Consider the following 18,868-nt stretch of genomic DNA (forward strand, 5'->3'; position numbering starts at 1 on the left):
ACTGACGTGTGGGTGAGGTTTAATAATCACAAATTTATTTATTATAATCATGTAAATCATACTTGGAGCACAGATAGTTTTTAACAATATTTCTTCTGATGTCGTACGGACATGTTTTGGTTTTCCTTCAACACAAACAAAACCTTGACTCTGCCCAGCAAGATCTTCATGAAATGCATGATCACACCACATCTGATGAGGTACACAAGCGGCTGGCCTGTTTGTGAAAAGCAGCAAAGAATAAACACAGAATCTATAAAGTACAAATATGCATTAAAAGGAAATAGCCGCTACATAAAAATTAAACAATATGTGTGAAAAATATTCTCTACCATCAGGGAGTAGCTTGGCAAAGAGGACTGAAAGGCTTCTGTGCAAGGCTGTGTGGTGCCACTAGGTCAATCAAATCAAGCCTTCAACAGTAGTCACCCGTTCTGTGACTGAGCCTCTAACATGTCTACTTGCACCTTTTTGTAGTTCAACATACAGTACTGTCCGAAGTTTCAGGCACTGTAGATATTTCGATTCTTATCAATCACAGGCAACATGAAGACCAAGGAGTCGGTTTGATTTTTTTTTTCTTCTGTTTGCTGCACTTTTATGAAGTTTTACATAAAAAATGATTCATGTGGTTATTTAGAAAAAAAACTTTACTTACTTTACTTTTTAGTGCCTGAGATTTACAGGACTGGATGTCAATACCATGAGAAAAGAATGACTGAGATGGTGATAACCAATTGTATTAGTTAGCATACAAAAAGGAGCTTCGCTTGAGGTAAACAAAGAATATTAAAGTGACATATTATTCGACTGGAGGACGGCCTATTTGCTGAGTGAATCAATAAGCAGATGAAAACCACTGACGGCTAAAGGACATCAAAGTAATATGGCTTACATAGTGGGACATCTTTACATGCCATCTCTTCTGGAGTAGAAGTGGAATCACTTTTTATTTTTAAGGCTGCACACCAGCACATAGTTGGAAATGACGAGGGTCAGCTAGACTGAACAAAGCATTACTGGTCAAATATTCCCAAACGAAGCCTTTACATGCAGCTATAGAGATGATGGCTAAAATGTAGTAGCTTTCATAGAATGGCAACCCACGAGCTCGCAAACCTCTATTCATTTACTGTTACCTCCCACTATTAAGACTGCATGTGAAACTTGTGCTACATACATTTTGTTTCATAACTACTTGTATGATGTTAACACCCTGAAACAATCTGCTGGGGAGGTGCAGTCTCTAGACCAGTTTGTGGAGCCTCAACAAGCCTGCGAGCCGCTGTCGGGGTGTAACGGGGGAGATGCCACATCAGCATTCATGCAGCAGTACTCATTAGTCAGCCGTGGCCACAAAATGCACAACGAACAGTATCTGAAGTTCACCACCAAGACACAGCAAGAAAGTACTGTGAACGTTTATCGTGTGATGATACCTCAAGCAAACAGCCGAGTTAAGCGATAACAGCACTGAGGTGTGTTGAAGTACTGCACAGACATTTTAAAGTACTGCAAAAAGCTTGTTTGTGTCCAGTATGACCTCTGCTCTTCGCTCAGCACAGTAAGTTCTCAGTGAATCAAAAGACACATTTATGGTTTCGGTACAAAGTGTTCACTACGACATGTACAGTAACAACAGTCATAGAAAGCTAAAACGTCTGACACGCAATATCCCTTTTTCGACCTACTCAAGTCTGTTTCCATTTCTTGCCCTTCTAAATTACACCTTTGGTTAAAATATTGTCCGTCTTCCCTCAATATACTCGTGTTTCTGATAATCAGACTCAGGAAAGTGAGCCTACAAGTTTGCCTTTTCCTGTCCTTCAAAGTAATATAATCCCTCTTTGTTCCTAAATCTGACTACTACAGTCAACACTGAGCTGTTTTCTGTAACTAGCAACTTTCGCTTTCGTTTTTGTCCCCGTGTTTAGAGTAAAGACTTGCAAATCATTTATTTTATGAAACTGTGTGGAAACTGGTCGAGACAACGTGTCATCTGCTCAGACAGTTAGTATGATCTAGAATAGAGGTGTTCAGTTGTGCGTAGCATGAGGCACTGGTCTGTGCTTCCCCCCCCCCCCAGACCTCCGTCACCATCAGGACGGTCTACTGTGTCTTCCACACATTGTTCAGTAGTTTGACCACCTCCTCATAGATGACGAAAACTATGGCCACGTCCAAGCACACACGGCCGAGCCTGGGAACTGTCCCTTTGTAGAACCTGCACGAAGAACCAGACGAGATGAGGTTAGATGGCTTGTGTACCGGAGTGGAACTTAAGTTCGTGCAAACCGGGTTAGAGGAGCGTGATGTGGGTTACTCACGCCTGGGGTCCTTCATGCTTCAAGATCTGGAAGGCACAGTCCATTGTGTTTTTGTAGCGGTGGGCCTCCAAACCCTACAAAAACCACAGTGTCTTACAAAAGATAAACCCACTGACAGTAATAGAACGATAGGAGTGTTTCCCACCTGCATCCTGGTCTTAACCACATCCAGCGGTGTATTTCCAAAAACACTGGCTGCCCCTGCTGTCGCTCCAAACATTGCAGTGACAATTGGGTGCATTTCTTTTCTGGGATCATCTCCTTAGAGGTCAAATCCAAAGGTTGCCCAAAAGTAAAGAAGGAAATAAGAGAAAAATGCATCAATCAAATGGACAGAAAAAGGACTAACATCCCTAAAAATAGGACCGGGACATTGGAATTTGTGTAGTGATTAAGTAGTCTTTCTCACCTTTGTACCAGTTGCGCAGTGCATTCATCACATAGAAGCGGATGGCCTGATTGGTTCCTTGTTTAAGCACGGTCGCTGTCAGACCTTGATATGTCCCCCTCACACCTAAAAGAAGTTAGTTATAGGTGCGGTTTGTCACAATTGATTATTTTACATGTTGGTAATATTACGAATCGTAATGTGAGGGGTGCCCAGACAAAATGTGTAACAAGTAGTAAGGAAGGGAATACATCTCTTACCCTGTTCTCTGATAATCTCACTGACTCCATGAAAGAAGCCTCTGTAGCGAGGTCGGAGGGAACACTGGTCGTGGATCATTTTTACCTGGAGGACATGGGAAGAACCATTTTGTCAGACGATTTTCCTCAGGTCAGTGTTGATTCAACAGCTTCCCACAGAAAAAGAAACGTGCGACCGCAACCACCTCCACCTACCTTAAGTGTCTCCATTGGGCAGACGACCACGATAGCCTCCGCTATCCCCGCTCCTAAACCACACAAGAGGCTCCGCGTGTTGTCGAGCCGACCCGTGGCATCTCGCATTGGATTACTGAGCATGTCAAATGTGCCAAACCTAGAGAAAAGATGGATATATTCAAGAATTAAAAGGGGCAAAATAAAAAAAAATAGTGAATCAAATAAATAATGCGTAGTTTCTCTAATGTTAAAATTTTGCTGCTTTTCCTTTACAGATATCAGATGTTTCAAAGACCAAACAATTTGACAATAATCATTAGTTGTAGCCCCGACACCTCTGGCTGGCTTTGAATTAATGGAGTCAGCGACTCTGATCTAAAACAGTATTTTGTCAGATTGAGCAAATATCTCCTCACGGTCCGCAAACTGTCTGTTATGTGTGCGCGCTTGAAATAATCCAGTGTTTGTACACAACCTTGGCTCCGTAAATGGGAAACCCTAATCCATTTGTTTGTCAGGTCTTGTTAAATTCCCTGTCTGTGGATGTTTTTAAGGTGGTGTTCTGGCTCCGGGAAACTGTTTTGTTGTTTCTGCACGTTAGTTTTGCAGCAGCAGCAAGTAGCAATGGTTTGTGAACCCACCACCTTGCCAATGTTAGTTACATGAATTGCTGTGTCATTGTGCACTCTACATCTCAGTATTTGTCCGTTCAACATTTGCAAATGGTTTCATAGCCCCAAAGACCTAAAAACACAAGTTTGTTAGTACAGTGGGATTATTTGGATTGATGCCTATTTCAAAATGCATTGTAGCATTGTAAAAACCGACAGCTAACTCTAGCTAGTTGGTTCTCTGTTGTTTTCTGCGTTTGCATTTTGTTTGTTTGTTGATGTTTTAAATTATAATGTTTGTTTTACTTCAGCCGTGAGAAAGAGAAACTTCCACACTGGAACGTCGAGCCCAGTTGTCGGTATTGTTCAGTATATATACCATGAATTTGGGGGTCTGAACTTTTTAGGGAATGGAAGGTTTTTTTGTTGTTGCTGTTGTTGTTGTTGTTGCTGGGTTTTTTTGGCTGTTGATATCAAATATAAACAATCTTTCTCACAGATTCCAATTTTAAGTACCAAGAAATGCTATGTCACTGCTTCAACATCATTCAGCTGTTTCAAGTTTACAACCCTGCACATCTCTGGTGCTATACACTAAAATGATGCAAGAGGCTCGACTCTTCCAGCCCCTTTGTCTTTTTTAGGGAAGGAAACTCAGTTTTACATAAAGTCTATGAAGTAAAAGCTGCTCCATTATAATATGTGCATCCTCACCTGACTGCAGATTTGGGTATTGATCCATAGAGCAGGGAGCTGAGACCTCGATACAGCCCTCTGAGCCCGTGATCCTGCACGGTCAGCTTCACGCAGTCACCTGCTCACAGAGCATCGGGTAGTGAACAAACCAGAAGACATGCATACAAACCTGCAATCAGCCTGCTGTCAGATATGACCTACCAATCCCTCTGTATCGCGGCGGGTTGGCTCTCTCATCTAGCTGCAGCTGGGTCTTCACATACTCCGTTGGGAAGGTGATACAGATCTCTATTCCTCCTGCAATGCCACCTGAGTGAGAGGCAGACAAGTAGAGAAACACCACCGTCAGCCTGGTTCAGCAGGCTATAAGCGATTACATGGATTACTTGCAGAGAGGTGCTGATGAATTACACAGCAGAAATCATTTAGCATCTTTTTTTACATTATTTCACAAGACAGAAATGGGAGGGAGGGGGAGGGGGTGTGGTACCAAATAAATACAGAAATATACACCGATACATGTAGCTACATCATGTAAACGCTGTATAGCATCACTGCTGGCTGAGGGCGTTTTGACCCAGTTCTGCATGGACAGCTTTAACCGGCGACAGATTGAGATTAGGCTGTGGTGTGTGTGTGTGTGTGTGTGTGTGTGTGTGTGTGTGTGTGTGTGTGTGTGTGTGTGTGTGTGTGTGCAGCAAAGCAATACGCATCAATGAGGCGAAAAACTGATGGGCTGAATATATGCGCTGTAAAATCAACCTGCAAGGATGGCTTTTCCGGGATGCGTGATTTTCCTCCCTCCGACAGCCGCAGCCGCCAGGTTCCTCCTCGCCGCGTACAGCCGCTGGTGTGCCGGCAGAGAGCCGAGCCCCGTCGCGGCGGCTGCGGCGACCAGACGCTGGGAAGGAGGCTGCTGATGGGGAGCCGAGCTCGGGCATCCTCTCCCGGCACCGCAGCTCTCGCAAGGCCCCTCACACACCGAAAACGGCTTCAGCAGCGAGGACATTTCCGTCGTCCGGGCTGATTGCTCAAATCTCGGTGCTGCTGATTGTCGTTCCACGCAGACAATGTCAGACAACAGCAACACAGACAGGCGCACCAATGTGGCGGCAGAGGGAACATCAATATTCAAATAGCGGTCAGGTGATGGGGCAGGCCATTGGCTCGCCGTACTGTCTAATAACATAATTCAGTCACGTGACTCTGCCTGATTTTTGGCGACCAATAATAATGTGGAGGATTCTGTTTTGTTGATGTGTCAGGCAAATAAGTAGTCTGATAATCTACTGACAAGATATTCTAACGTTTTTCTTTAGTCAAACTTGCTTCTATCATTTCAATTATTTGAATAGACCTGCTTCTTTACATGATGTTTACTATCTGGTAATGCATTATCAGTTGGTCTAGAAGGGATGAATTAACATTATTACACATATAAGGAAAGATACATCGATCCCAATGAGAAACTATCTTCCATAAGGAGACAAATCATGTAATACACTGAAAAATATAACAATAATTCTGTATATTAATAATGTAAGTTAAGGAGATAGTGCTATAGACCAGTAGCCAAAGCGCTGCATTGTATTTGCGTAGAATAAATGGAATTAACCGGATATTGAATAGCCTACAGTATGCAGAGATATGTAATTTTTGTGTATTTAATAATTCGATTTTGAGGTGTCATATTAGAGAGATTCAGAGAGCCATAGAACACTGTATATGATAATAGAAAACAAATTAAACGGATAAGGTTTCCTTTGTAGTTTGTCATGAGCCGTGCAATCAAGAGTTTGGTGTATTGCCTCTTAATCTATGTTCCTTTAAATAGTGGTCTCCCCATGCCAGAGCGCACACACAGACACTGCCTCCCCTGATCACCCTTTACAATGAAACTAGGTCAGTGTTTTCATACACACCCATAACCCACCCTGCCCCCCCTGACACCAACATGGGCATGACAGAGAAAGAGCGAAAGAGCCTGCCTGTGACAAAAGTCCAAACTAAGCGGAGGACCGTTTTTTTTGTTTGTTCATTTGGTTTGTTAGATTGTAAAACAATGGAATTTCATGCTTTGTTCATTTTATTGTTGTCATTTTTGTTTTGTTTTTGTGATGCACTTCTCAGTTTGTCTACAAGCTCCAATGCATGTGTCACACAAACGGGTATACACAAAGGTACACTGTCACACAAAGGGGTATAGTGTGGCGTAAAATTCCAGTTCAGGAGGTAGATGCAGGTAAGAACAGAGTATTTCCTCCAGCTGGTCTTCCTGCTCTTCGGGGTCGTCCTCTATTGTGTAGATTGTTACCTTTAAGACGAAAAGACCGGGAGAATTATCGTGTGTATATGCATATCTCCTTATATGTACAGAATCAGGAAGTGTTGCCCTGTTTCCTTACACTGATCTTGTTAAGTGAGGTCTTTTCAGTCAGTCGCATGTGCAGCAGCCTGTTCACAGTGTTGACTTCCAAAAAAGCACAGACTGTTAGCTGCTCCAGACACTCGCACACCTTAACCAGCCCCAGTAGTTCCTCATCCAGAGACTCATCGCAGTTGGTCATGTCTAGGTTTAGATTCTATAGACAGAAAAGATAATGATGGTGTTGTTTAAAAAATTTCAATAAAGATGCTTTGACATCGATACTGTTTCCTGAACGCTAATGGTTATAAAAACATAACCTGCGTCATACTCTCCCCCGTCAACTGCATGAAAACAATGATACTAGTTGGTATCACTGTTTTCATGCAGTTTACAGAGGGAGAGTATAACACAGGTTATTTTCTCTAGATACAATTAGCAGATGTCCCCTAAAATGCCGTACATGCTATCAGTAAAAAGTAACTAGACGGAGGCACACTTGTGAAAGATGTACATCTGTAGCTGGTGTAGAGCGTGCCACTTAGACCTGTTAATGGCCAAAAATGATCTTGAAAATAGAGTAATAAGGCATTCTACTGTATAATGCATGTAAGTCTAAACTGATTGATTTTGTTTACTTGGACACGTCGCCCAAATAGAGCCTTTGTACAAAAAAACGCTGTATTGGTAGAATGAGTGACGAAATTTGGTGTCAAGATATTTTACAAGTGAAGAGTTCTGACCTCTGAGAGAGGCAGTAGCATTTATTATTTGAGTAAGATGAGATAGCCTATTTCAGTTCAAACCAGAGGAGTGGACTGACCAACCAACCAAAAGAACAACATTGTCAATCCTCAGTGGCAGATGTAATGACATAGCTACTTGTGACTACCCACAGACATCTTTGTCAATAATTTTATGGACTATTGCTATTAACTTTTTATCGCCAAACTCCTGCATCACACCCAAATAGCCTGAATTGATATATTTCACATAATTTATTTCTGACTGAACATTTAGTTTCTTGCCATATCTCTACACTCTGCGGTTTGTAACGCTACCCGCTTAGCACCCTGACCTGCAGGCTGCGGCTGTACTGAGGCAGCATGTCACAGAGGACAGGTTTTGCGCTACATTCTTCCTCGGGGTCGTAGTGAGCCGTCATGCTGTATTCTCGAAGGGGAATCTCAGGCAGCAGCATCCTTGCAAGCACTTCCGTGTCTATCAGTTGGTCCACTGAGAACTTGACTCTCAGGTCCGGGCAGCTTGATACCAAACTTGCCCATGAGCCCCCTCTCACCACCTTTAGAGAGAAGATGAAGCAGAGACAGAAATAAAATTAAAATTAAAAAAAAAAGGAGACTTCAGGGGGGGTAATTTTCACCAGTTGTATTTTTTCCCCCCTCACGTTTTGCTGCTTCAGCTTGTGCTCCCATCAAGGACTACATCCCAAAGCACCTGTTACCTTGCCTAAAGGGGGTGGTAGTTCACTTTCTGGCTATTTTAGCAGAACAAATACATTTACAGTCTGGATCATGCAGATGTGTCCTTATACTCAGCTCCCCAAAGCTGACATCTATGATTTTTCAGTATATTTGACTCTTCATCCAACTACACAAGCAGTAAAGTAATTTTCATTAGGGATGCTCCATTGTACCAATGGCTATTGTACCGTATGCCAGAAAAATAAGACCTTTTAATCATGCTTACTTGTAGATGCGGCTCGATCAGAGCACAGTGGAAAGACAGTGTTTGGAGGGAGTTTCCATTTCTAGTGGAGCTCAGCTGCCCCGATGTGTGTCTGGACTGGAGAGCCATTAGCAGCTCATCTGACAGACAGGAGTAACTCAGGCGCAGTTCAGTGAGGCCTTGCAGGTTGCGCATGGAGTGGTGCATGATGGGATTGAGGCGGACATTCACCTCCATAGAAAAGAATCCCTCCAAATCCAGAGAAGAAATATAGTACCGGGGGTTGACGCGCCTCTGAGAATGTAACAGGGCAGATAGCAGCTCCAGACCCTTGAGGTCAAAGGATCAGGAAACAAAAATATTTTTTGTTTTTTTTATCACGTTAAATAATTACCTTTTTAAGATTATGACATGGCCAAAGGAATTAAGGCAAGCAAAAAAACATAGAGGTTAGATTTTAATCAGCAAATTAAACCTCTTAGCATTCATTCAGTTCAGTTATATGATATGTAGTCATTGACTATCTAGTTTGATCTTTATTCTTTCATACAGTTATCACATCACCACACTATAACGCACCTAAAAATTCCTGAAAACAATATGACTTTATCTTATATGAATACGGTCAAATGTTTCCATAAAATTTAGGGTCTGCTCCAGATTAATAAGAAACAACGTGTTTCAGGACTTCAGGGCCTTGCAGAATACATTGCATTATTTCAAAGACTCTCTACATCTTGACTGTCTTTAATTCATTTTGAGTATGATTAGTTTTTTTTTGCTGATTTGAGCTTCTTCCTTTTGCTCGGTACAAATGTAGACCTATATCAACATTAATCTGTAGCAGGGCTGTTGCATCTTGACTGTTTCTGTCGATTTTCTTATCTCTCATTAAACCTTTCTACAGAATGTAACCCACTAATACAGTACAGTGTTTAAGATTTAACAATTTTTTTTTTTATAGAGACTAGCCCTGAGCTTATGAGATCTGTCTAATTATATTATGACTAGAACTTTGGTGACTCACTAGTGGTAGTGATATATTTGCTCAAAGATTATGTTCATATTTGTGTTGTATTTACCTGATGTATACTGTTTTGCATCCAATTCAGACTTATAGAGGTGAGCTTTGAGGCTCCTCTCTGAAGGAAAACATGAAGGCTCATCATCAGAGCCTTCCTGTTGCGGGATGTCCAGGAGGTCCGGTCTAACTCCAACTTTACAAGGGAGAAGGACCGAAGTTGGGCCTGAACACTGTGGAGATCAGTCAGTTTTTAGAATGAGATGTCAGTTACACTCTAAGGGGGCCTGATTTGTGTAAGGTCATGATTTAGACCTAGGATACACTCCTTTACCTGATAAGCGCAGCAAGGAGCCCGCTGATGGTTTCCTCCAGAGTCTTAGCTATAAAGCGCTTCCGTGGAGGCCACACAGACACCTCCAGCCTTTCCAGATAGACTCCCAGATTGAGGGCATAGCCCACAGCATAGTTGTACTCAGACTGCTTATATTTATTAAGCCGACCAGTGAAGTGGAAGGAGCGGGTGCGCCAGAGAGAGGGTGAGCGCATGACTTTGTGCCAGTGATGACAAACCAGGGCTGCACTTCTGCGATCACGGTCTGGAAGAAGCCTGAACACATGCTGTAAGCACACATGAGGAAGTGAGTCCCACTCGCTCATCTTCTCTGAGATATAGTAACAGCTGTCATCACTGGGGTCTTCTCCTGTCTCATCACCAGTGTCTGTGTCTTCGTAAAAAGACTCTTCCTCCACCATCGTATCTTCATGGTTTTGCATCATTTAAGTTTTTTGTTTGATTTTGAAATTCCTGCTGTTTGGATTTTTACAGCAGCAGCCAATTAGTCCAGTTTTGCGGGATAGGGGCAAATTCCACTGTAGAATAATAGTAGTAAGTCAAAAATATTGAAAAGAGCTAAAACAAATTGCTGAGTAGAAAATTGGAGACAGAAAGTTTACCTGAAGCTGCAATAGATCAGGAGTGAGTGAGAAAGAACCTGTCACAGAATGTTCAGGTTCTATTGTGACACCAAAAGGACTCAATTCTCAGTTCAGTTCTCCATTGAAGTCAACTGAAAATTATTTTTTCCTAAATAGGATGCTTCAAAAATGCAAGCTGGTTTGAAAACAGAACATAAAAACAATCAGCACCACTTTCTCAATCGGAATCCTTTATTAAAGGTTTTATAAGTCGTAACTTATTGTTTTATTCATAATAAATTAGCAGTTTACTGGCTTTATAGAACAGTTATAAGTCAAGCTGCTAACTTTTTGTTTACCACCTTGAATAGTTGTTTGACCACATCTTTGTGGAAAAAAATGTGTCTTCTTATTTATTTGTGTTGCAACCCCACTCCCCAGCTGCCGCTTTACAGATTATGCCACCCATGTCTAACTAGTGTATTTCCTGTAATGAACTATTACTTAAAAAACAAACTGACTGAAATGAAGTGACAAAATATAGAGAAAGTAATTAAAAAGAAATAAAATCATGGGTAAGTAGAATGAAATTTAGAAAACCAAGAAACCAGAGGGAAAACCCCATTAAGATAAAGAGCTGCTTTTCAACAGTCATCAGTTCATAAATGTGTATAACTGCAGTAATCGAGTATTTATTTTTAGGATTATCAATGTTAAAGCAGAAAAGGTAATCTGACTCTGAGATTTGTCAACACCTAACAAACCCAAATGGCTGCTTGCTGATTTATAAAGCATTTTTACATAATTTATTACAATAATAAAGCGATTAATTGCAAATTAAAAGCACTGTAGAAATGTGTTATAACCAAATAATCTGAACATGAAAAACAAGACTTAAAGTCAAGACAGAAAGGGTAGCCAATCCATGACTGTTGAACATTAAGTAATGAAAAATTTGCTTCACAGCGAAAAGGTTCCGGGTTCAAATCCATGCCTGGGCCTTTCTGTGCTGAGTTTGCATGTTCTCCCTGTGCCTGCATGGGTTCTCTCCGGGTACTGCGGCTTCCTCCCAGCGTCCAAAGACATGCACCTCAGGTTAATTGGTGGTTCTACACATTGCCCTTAGGTGTGAGCATGAATGGGCTTTGTTTGTCTGTCTCTACATGTTGGCCCTGTGATAGACTGGTGACCTGTGTGCACCCTGCCTTCACCCAAAGTGAGCTGGGATAGGCTTTAGCCCCCCGTGACCCCGTTCAGGATAAAGCGGGTGTAAATAATGGATTTATAAAGGCATTTGTCAGTCTAGAGTACCTGGGCTGTTCACAGATATTATGATACTTCCTTCTATATATTTTGCATACTAGGCTGTTTAAAAGTCATTTGTGATGGGATTCACTTTTTAGCGTACTTTAACCTGACTCATTGTGCCACCTGCAGACCTGGAGGGCAAAGACTCCAGACATTATTGAGAAAATCATCAGCACAATATCGATGGAAACATGATTTTTTAAATTTTTTTGTGTTGGTCATATTTTTGTGTACAGTTGAGACATGCTGTATTTGTTTCTAAAGCATGATGAATTATAAATATGTTGTGTATTTTTTTGAAAGGTATGTTTCAAATTTGCAAAATAAAATGCATTAGTTTGTTAATGGTATTTTGTGTTTGCAAACCATATTGTTTATTAGTGAATCATAGAGCCTTTGTAAAACATACATTTATTTTTTAGGTTTTGGCGGGAAATTAGCTCCATACTTTCACTAGTTTTGCAGCCACCTGAGTTTCTACACTCAGATGCTTGAAGGGGACGGCGAGGCGAGGGGTATTCAATCTGCAACCTTACCACTAGATGCCACTAAATCCTACACACAATGAAAACGACAAAGCTTCATAGTAAACAGTTATTTACTAGCACAAATAGGCTATTGCACAAAATGTTAAGACGCTATAGAATTTCCTGCAAATTTCCTAATACAGACAGTAGATGGTAGATTTACTTTTTTTTTTTTTTTTTTTTTTTAATTACGAGCAATATTTTTCTCCTTTTATTTGTTAGAGTTCCTCAGCCCTTCAAACAGCAGACACTTTGCCTGTGCAGAGAGAAAGAAAACAGTCAGAGGCTCTCTAGTAAATAGAGTGACATCAACTGTGGTATGTGGAGTGTCTCTATTTATGTCTGTGTGTGTTTACAAGTGTTTGTGCCAACCTCATGCCAGCGCAGTGTGTCCGGGGGCAACCCCAGATGGCAGTGAGGACAGTTGTCAGTCTGATCGGGCCCCTCCTGCTTTCTTTGGCCCCAGCAGGGCCCCTCGCTGCCCCACAGAGGGCGACATGTGGAGTGGGAGGACCAAGCGACGCCAAAGTGAGGTCGAGGGTCTGTCTGGTAGCTCAATTTCTGGCCACTAGAGGGCGGTGGTGACAAAGGATCCGAGTCTTCCTGTCACAGTGACAGGAGAGAGCTGTGTTATTATAAAAACAGGATCCCCCACATATAGTGTTGAGCAGTGTATCTTACTGCTCAGCTTTGCCATATGAATTTGAGTCAACAGCAAAGAAAGAACTTCTAGTGATGAATAATCCCGCGGCTGTTCCTCAAACGCTGAACGAGTGAACGGTGCTGATTTTACAGGGATATACTCGAGTCCTAACAGCTTGCCTTACAGTCAGAGAAAACTAAGTTATATGGATTGTATAAAGCACAATCCCGTGAACTCTCAGACTCATTATTGTAATTCAGTCTCAGTGTTGATATTCAGCATCTCAGCTGAGGGAGTCAGATTTCTCTTTTTGCAGTTAATGTCTTGTGTCCTACTTGGAAAGTTACCTTTGATAGAAGATGCAAAAGAAAAGACAAATTTAACTGGACAGCAGTTGCTCTCGCTGGCAAAGCTTTGAAAGAAACTTGCTCAAATGTCTTGTGCACCTTTGAGTTGCGGCAATATATAAATGTGTGCATAAAACATCTCTAGAATATGTTAAGTTTTTTCCATACAAAAATTTTGTTTAAGTGCTTCTTGTTGTACATTTAATACAAGTGACAGACCATCCTGCCTTTTTTCATTTTCATCAAGAGCGTATGAATTCCTTGCAAGATCAGGATGATTATTACCGTGTGAGCCAATATATGTCAATCAAATAGTCACATTTATTTACACTTCTTTCACTGCACGTAGAAGTTAAAGAGGTTATTCATTCAGTTTGTGTTTGTGAGTAAGAGAAATTAGTGTGGCAGCTGTTTCCCTTTTCAGTGTATTTTCTCTGCACTGTGTTCAGTCATAAAAGTAACAACCTGTTTGGGAGCTTCAGGACGGTACTCGAAGTCAAGAGACCTCAAGCAATACCAGCAGGGTTCAGATGGGCGATCTGTGAAGACACAAACTGTCAAAAGTGCTGCTCCAACATCAACTAAAACAACATTATTTTAAAGTTAAAAACCCTTATGTGAGCAAGTGCGTGTTATGAATTACTGAAAGTCACCATACGTCAGTCAGCTTTGTGTGTGACACTTACTCTGTGTGTTGGAGGGATGAGATGACACCAAAGGAGGGGTCACCTGTTCCTCTGTTGGCCGGGGGCACAATAGGAGGCAGGCAGCATCGTCCTGTGTGTCTGTGGCTATCAAAGTCTCCTGTAGTAACGTCTCTTCACCACTGATATGCTGATCCTCTTCAACCTTCATCAATCACACAAAGCAAGCAACACACCAAGAGAAAAAAAACAAGCATTTTTCTCCCATTACTGTTTTATTTTAGTTACATTACCTTTGATCCATATATAAATTATATCAGCAGTGCTGGTTTTGTCAAATCTGACCTGGCTGGGTTCTAACTCTTCATCACAGGCTCCACTGTCAGCCTGGTCCTCCTCCTGTGCTTCTTGTTGGTTTTGGGATTCTGCGTTCTCCTCACTGCAGCTCTGAGTCAGTGTTTCAGCCTGGGTACGAGTCGTCCCACTGAGGTTTGAGAGAAAAGCAGCAGAATTTTAAAAAAAAACGTGCCCTCCCAGCCAATCAATCATCAGCTGATCAGCTGCATACACCAGCTCAGCCTCTACTGTTACACATAAGACAAGCACCTCATTAGTCGTAAACATTCATTCCCCCCTGGCCTTACCTGTCGCTGCTCTCTTCCTGTTCCTCCCTCTCTCCCTCCATCCCTGCTCATATGTCTCCCTCCCAGGGTGCCTGATGTTTAGTTTTCTCTTAATCCCGCCGTTCTTTAACTTTTCCCCCTCTTTCCTCTCGCCCGTCTGTCTCCCCCCCTAGGTCTGCCTCTCTGCTCTCTTCTCTCCCTCGCTGTGAGTGAAACGGAAACTCCAAGCTTTCAATATTTGATGTGTCTGAATAGCTCACAAGCAGGTTTCTGTAAAGAGTAATCAGGTGAGGGCTCTGATGTCTGTGTTGTGTTGTGTGTGGAGTCTGCTTTGACATATTAGTAAGCCTGCTCAGAAAACTGATGCTGAATATAAATTCTCTAAATTGAGAGGCCAGAAAGTTTCTGATTGTATGCATAGCTCCCACTTCATCATTATGAGATTTGACCAGTATGAGATTTGTCTTGTATCAGAGTTATACAGTCAGTTGTACCAAGACTTATAACAACCATCAAAATGTATATTCGGACATTCAGAAATGTCACTTCAGAGGACGTCAATGAATAAATCATTGAGCATCTGATCACTGTCTTTCCAAACCTTCTCTGTTTTGTATGTTAATAATTGATAAAAGATATTCATATCTTTGGGTCAGTGGACACAAACAAGTAATCTGAACATGTCAAATTAGACTTGTAATGAAAACCATCAACGTTGTGGCAGGCAGGTTGCGAGGTAGTGCTAGAAAGAAACTTAAATACTGCACTGTTTTATGGTATTTTTACTCTACATGAATCCATGTTTCCATTTCACTACACTTTATACTTAGACTTTATTACATTTTAGAGGGAAATGTAGTAGTGTACATGTAGTTTTAAACCCCAGAAAATGAATCTGCAAACTAGTTCCTTTGCAGCTACTATTATTAGATCCCATATACAAAACCCATAATTAGCTTAATGTCAACTGTAAGGTAAAGTTCCTAATATGTCCGATCCAGTTCTCAAAATCACCACCTACAATATTTAGATGTATCTTACTATTTCAAAAGGACCATCCTGATGGTTAATGTGCACGTAGAGTACTTGCATTGGAGTATTTTTCCATTGCTGTATTGTCACTTTTGCATACGTAAAGAATCTGAATACTTCTTCCACAGGGAAAGGCCGATGGACAGATGGATTTAGGGACAGATGGACAGATAGATGGATGGATGGGCTGGCAGATGGATTGAGAGTGAGGGATATAAAGATAATCATTCATTCTGTAGTGTTCATTCAGGACTGCCATCTTGTACACAGCAGCACTGTAACTGCATTGTAAGTCACTCATTCCACCAGCAGATGGAGGAAGAGGATTTCCTTACAGGCTTCTAAACTGACGCTGGCTCCATGAGACAAAAAACACATTACTAACCCTGGGAATTTCTGTCTTTCTCTCTTTTGTCCATTTTATCCACCAGTTATTTCCCTTTGTCTCTGCCAGTCCCAGAGCATCTCTTGCATGAGCAGCTCTCCGTTTATCCTTCTGTTGCTGTGGGTTAACATCTTCATTGACCTGAGTTTGCCTTTATAAACTTAATATAATCCCCGAAGATATGATAGGCAGCACACATCAATGACTCTGATTTTAAACCACACTAACTACATGATGTGACTTGGGTTTTACTTTCAGGATTGTTTTAAAGAGCTGTGGAATGTGTGTGTGTGTGTGTGTGTGTGTGTGTGTGTGTGTGTGTGTGTGTGTGTGTGTGTGTGTGCATGCATGTATGCATGCCTGTGTCTCTACATTGTGTGTTTCTTCTGGACCACGCAGCGCAGTTGCTGACGTGTGTGCGTCTGTACGTGTCTTCCTGTAAGTGCACGGCAGGTAATTTGAGTGTTTTTCCTGTATATATATGTGTGTGTGTGTGTGTGTGTGTGTGTGTGTGTGTGTGTGTGTGTGTGTGTTTTTGTGGGAGGAGGGAGAGAGGAACATAAGTGGAGATGAGTCACCAGTCTTTTGTGACAGTGGTGCAGAGAGTGCTTTTCACCCATTTCTCTCCCTTGGGGCCTGCATACAAAACAAGAAATAGAGACAGGATAAAGAAGAAAAGGAGAGGAAGATTGGATGTTAGGTAGCATTAGGGAGGAGTGGGGGTGAGGGGAGGGGGCATGGATAATTGAAGGAAAAAAGAGAGAAGATGGGAATGATGGTAGAGATCAGGACAAAGACCGGCGAAGAAGAGATGAAAGGAGTGAGCAAAAAAGACAAGGGTTGGAGAGATCATAAACAAAGGAACCAGTGTCATGGGAGAGGCCTTGGCAGCTCTGCCTCTTTTGTCCTAATGGCTGGTGAAAGCATGGTTGATGGGTCATATTATGTCCAACAATGGTAGTTCAACAGGCAAGTCAACAAAGATGGGGAGGAGTCAGTCTCAGTGACGGCATTCAGATTTAATTTGAAAAGAGTTACGCTGTACGGAAACATTCTAGCATCTTGACTCTCTGAGCAGCTTTTATAGAAATTTAAAGAAGATATTCCGTCTGTCTGTTGTCATTTATGTATCAAGAACATAAACAACCTGGAGTCAGATCCAAATGTAAGTCATACAATTTGTTGGGTAAATACGCATCCTCAGAGGTGTATCCAGGTTCGGTTCTATTTTAAGTCATTTGATTATACAATCAATATTTATTTTCCCATAGTCATGCTATACCTTTTTTTTTTTTTAGCAAATTTGTTTGTCTCCACTGTCAATGCAAGTGAAATTCTTACCAAATGTCAAACTGTAATGAACAGGTTAATCAACTAAATCAAACTGCACACATTTGGAGCATGAGAATCAAAATTCAAGACAAACTATTTAATTCAACAACTTTGCAACATTACTGTGATATTTCCCTGGTTCACCATCACAAGTTTCACATTTTTTTGGGAATGAGAACGGGCTCGTCATACATACGTGTACTTTTCACGCATACTTAAGTGAGGTAAGTGACACTGACATGGATACCGTGGTGGACTGACGGAAGTATAACATGCTTTGGTGTGACTGTAGAGTTCACTGGGTCAGAAGAAGGATCCTGTCGTGCCGTGGTGGTCTTTAACTCAGCACTCATTTTAATCACAGCTATAAACACTGCAGCAAAGATGGGTCATGTTTCAGGTTAAATGCCCATTAGCTGCATATCTCAGTTCCAAAACAGGTGTGGAAATCAGCAGTTTCATGTTAGTTTTTCAAAGCAAGATGAGGCCGCTAAAAGACCTCCAACAAGCTCTAATCATCATGTGTTCAAATAGGTTCATAGGCACATTAATGTACAGAGAACAAGCAAAATGGAGAGAAAGAGAAGAGCAGTGAATGTTGTATCCAACCAGCATGGGTATGATGGCCATCTGCAGCTTTAATTTCAGTGTAATCAGAATCATCTCAAAATTTCATTTTTCGAGGAAGTCCAGAATAACAGGAAACCAACACCGTGTCAGAAGGAGTAGAAATAAGGAAAGAGGAACAACCATCAAAACAGGGCACACAAATACACCACTTGCTGAACAGAACAAACAAGATACTGTTAGTTGCCATGCAACCTAATATGACCCATTTTTGTATCTGTGTTTGCAGAGGTGATTGGGTCCATTTCATGTCGTGTTCGTGTTGATGTTACAAACACATCTACTGCACCAACTCTTGGAGAACCAGCGTTAGTCATTTTGCACTTTCAGTGTGTGAACATCTGCGGTGTAAACTCTAAACTTTACATACATTGATATGCATCGTAAATTCTGTTTCGCTGGTGTTGTGCTGACATTTAAAGTTAAAGGTTGAATCAAAGTGCCACTGCTCTGGAAATTTCATGATCATTATTTAATCATATTTTGAAGGGTATTCAGTATTCATATGACTAATGGCTGACATTTTTGCTCACATTTTTGCCTACACAGGCTTCTTGGGGCCATTACTGATGAATTGTTATGCTGTCAGACTCATCTGTGCGGGGAGCTGGATGTATACCAAAATTCGCATCCCTGTGAGTTGGGATCTTTTGAAAAATTGTAATTGCATTTTAAGTATAGCACACCCACCGGGCAAAATATAAATGATTACTATGAGGACGTAATATGATCTAAAGCTTGACACACAATTGTGCTATTATGCTAGAGAATTTTAAGTCTCAATTGTGTAGTATGTCACCGAAATGTGGATGCTGGGGGATGTAAAGCATCTCAACACTGCTCTGCTCTTTTGTTCACAGCTCTACAACAAGGTGTGAGTGAGGACTTTATAAAAGCTTCCTTTTCATAAACTACAGTGTGTGAGTCTCTTCAGCATGTATTATCAGA

At 41.4% G+C, this 18,868-nt stretch overlaps 3 protein-coding genes across 3 annotated transcripts; all 3 read right to left on the minus strand.

Moving 5' to 3' along the window:
- Positions 1-13: 13 nt before the first annotated feature.
- slc25a1a (solute carrier family 25 member 1a) lies at positions 14-5,598 on the minus strand. The gene is made up of 9 exons (XM_069146379.1): positions 5,222-5,598; positions 4,661-4,768; positions 4,478-4,577; positions 3,171-3,309; positions 2,976-3,060; positions 2,737-2,841; positions 2,473-2,588; positions 2,328-2,401; positions 14-2,224 (listed from the first exon to the last, which is right to left on the minus strand). Exons 1-9 carry the CDS (start codon positions 5,466-5,468, stop codon positions 2,110-2,112), a joined length of 1,089 nt encoding a protein of 362 aa, XP_069002480.1. The 5' UTR covers positions 5,469-5,598; the 3' UTR covers positions 14-2,109.
- Positions 5,599-6,647: 1,049 nt separating this feature from the next.
- Positions 6,648-10,290, minus strand: LOC138196006 (F-box only protein 39-like). The gene is made up of 6 exons (XM_069145662.1): positions 9,869-10,290; positions 9,596-9,767; positions 8,535-8,843; positions 7,903-8,127; positions 6,865-7,041; positions 6,648-6,773 (listed from the first exon to the last, which is right to left on the minus strand). Exons 1-6 carry the CDS (start codon positions 10,288-10,290, stop codon positions 6,648-6,650), a joined length of 1,431 nt encoding a protein of 476 aa, XP_069001763.1.
- A 2,191-nt stretch (positions 10,291-12,481) lies between these two features.
- On the minus strand, positions 12,482-14,610 carry LOC138195933 (uncharacterized). The gene is made up of 6 exons (XM_069145584.1): positions 14,566-14,610; positions 14,267-14,405; positions 13,964-14,126; positions 13,743-13,816; positions 12,660-12,890; positions 12,482-12,543 (listed from the first exon to the last, which is right to left on the minus strand). The coding sequence occupies exons 1-6, from the start codon at positions 14,604-14,606 to the stop codon at positions 12,499-12,501; spliced, it is 693 nt and encodes a 230-aa protein (XP_069001685.1). The 5' UTR covers positions 14,607-14,610; the 3' UTR covers positions 12,482-12,498.
- Positions 14,611-18,868: the final 4,258 nt, after the last annotated feature.

Source organism: Embiotoca jacksoni, unplaced genomic scaffold (assembly GCF_022577435.1).
Source record: "Embiotoca jacksoni isolate LCO1_2020_lvr unplaced genomic scaffold, fEmbJac1.0.p SCAF_13, whole genome shotgun sequence".
Classification (NCBI taxonomy): domain Eukaryota; kingdom Metazoa; phylum Chordata; class Actinopteri; family Embiotocidae; genus Embiotoca; species Embiotoca jacksoni.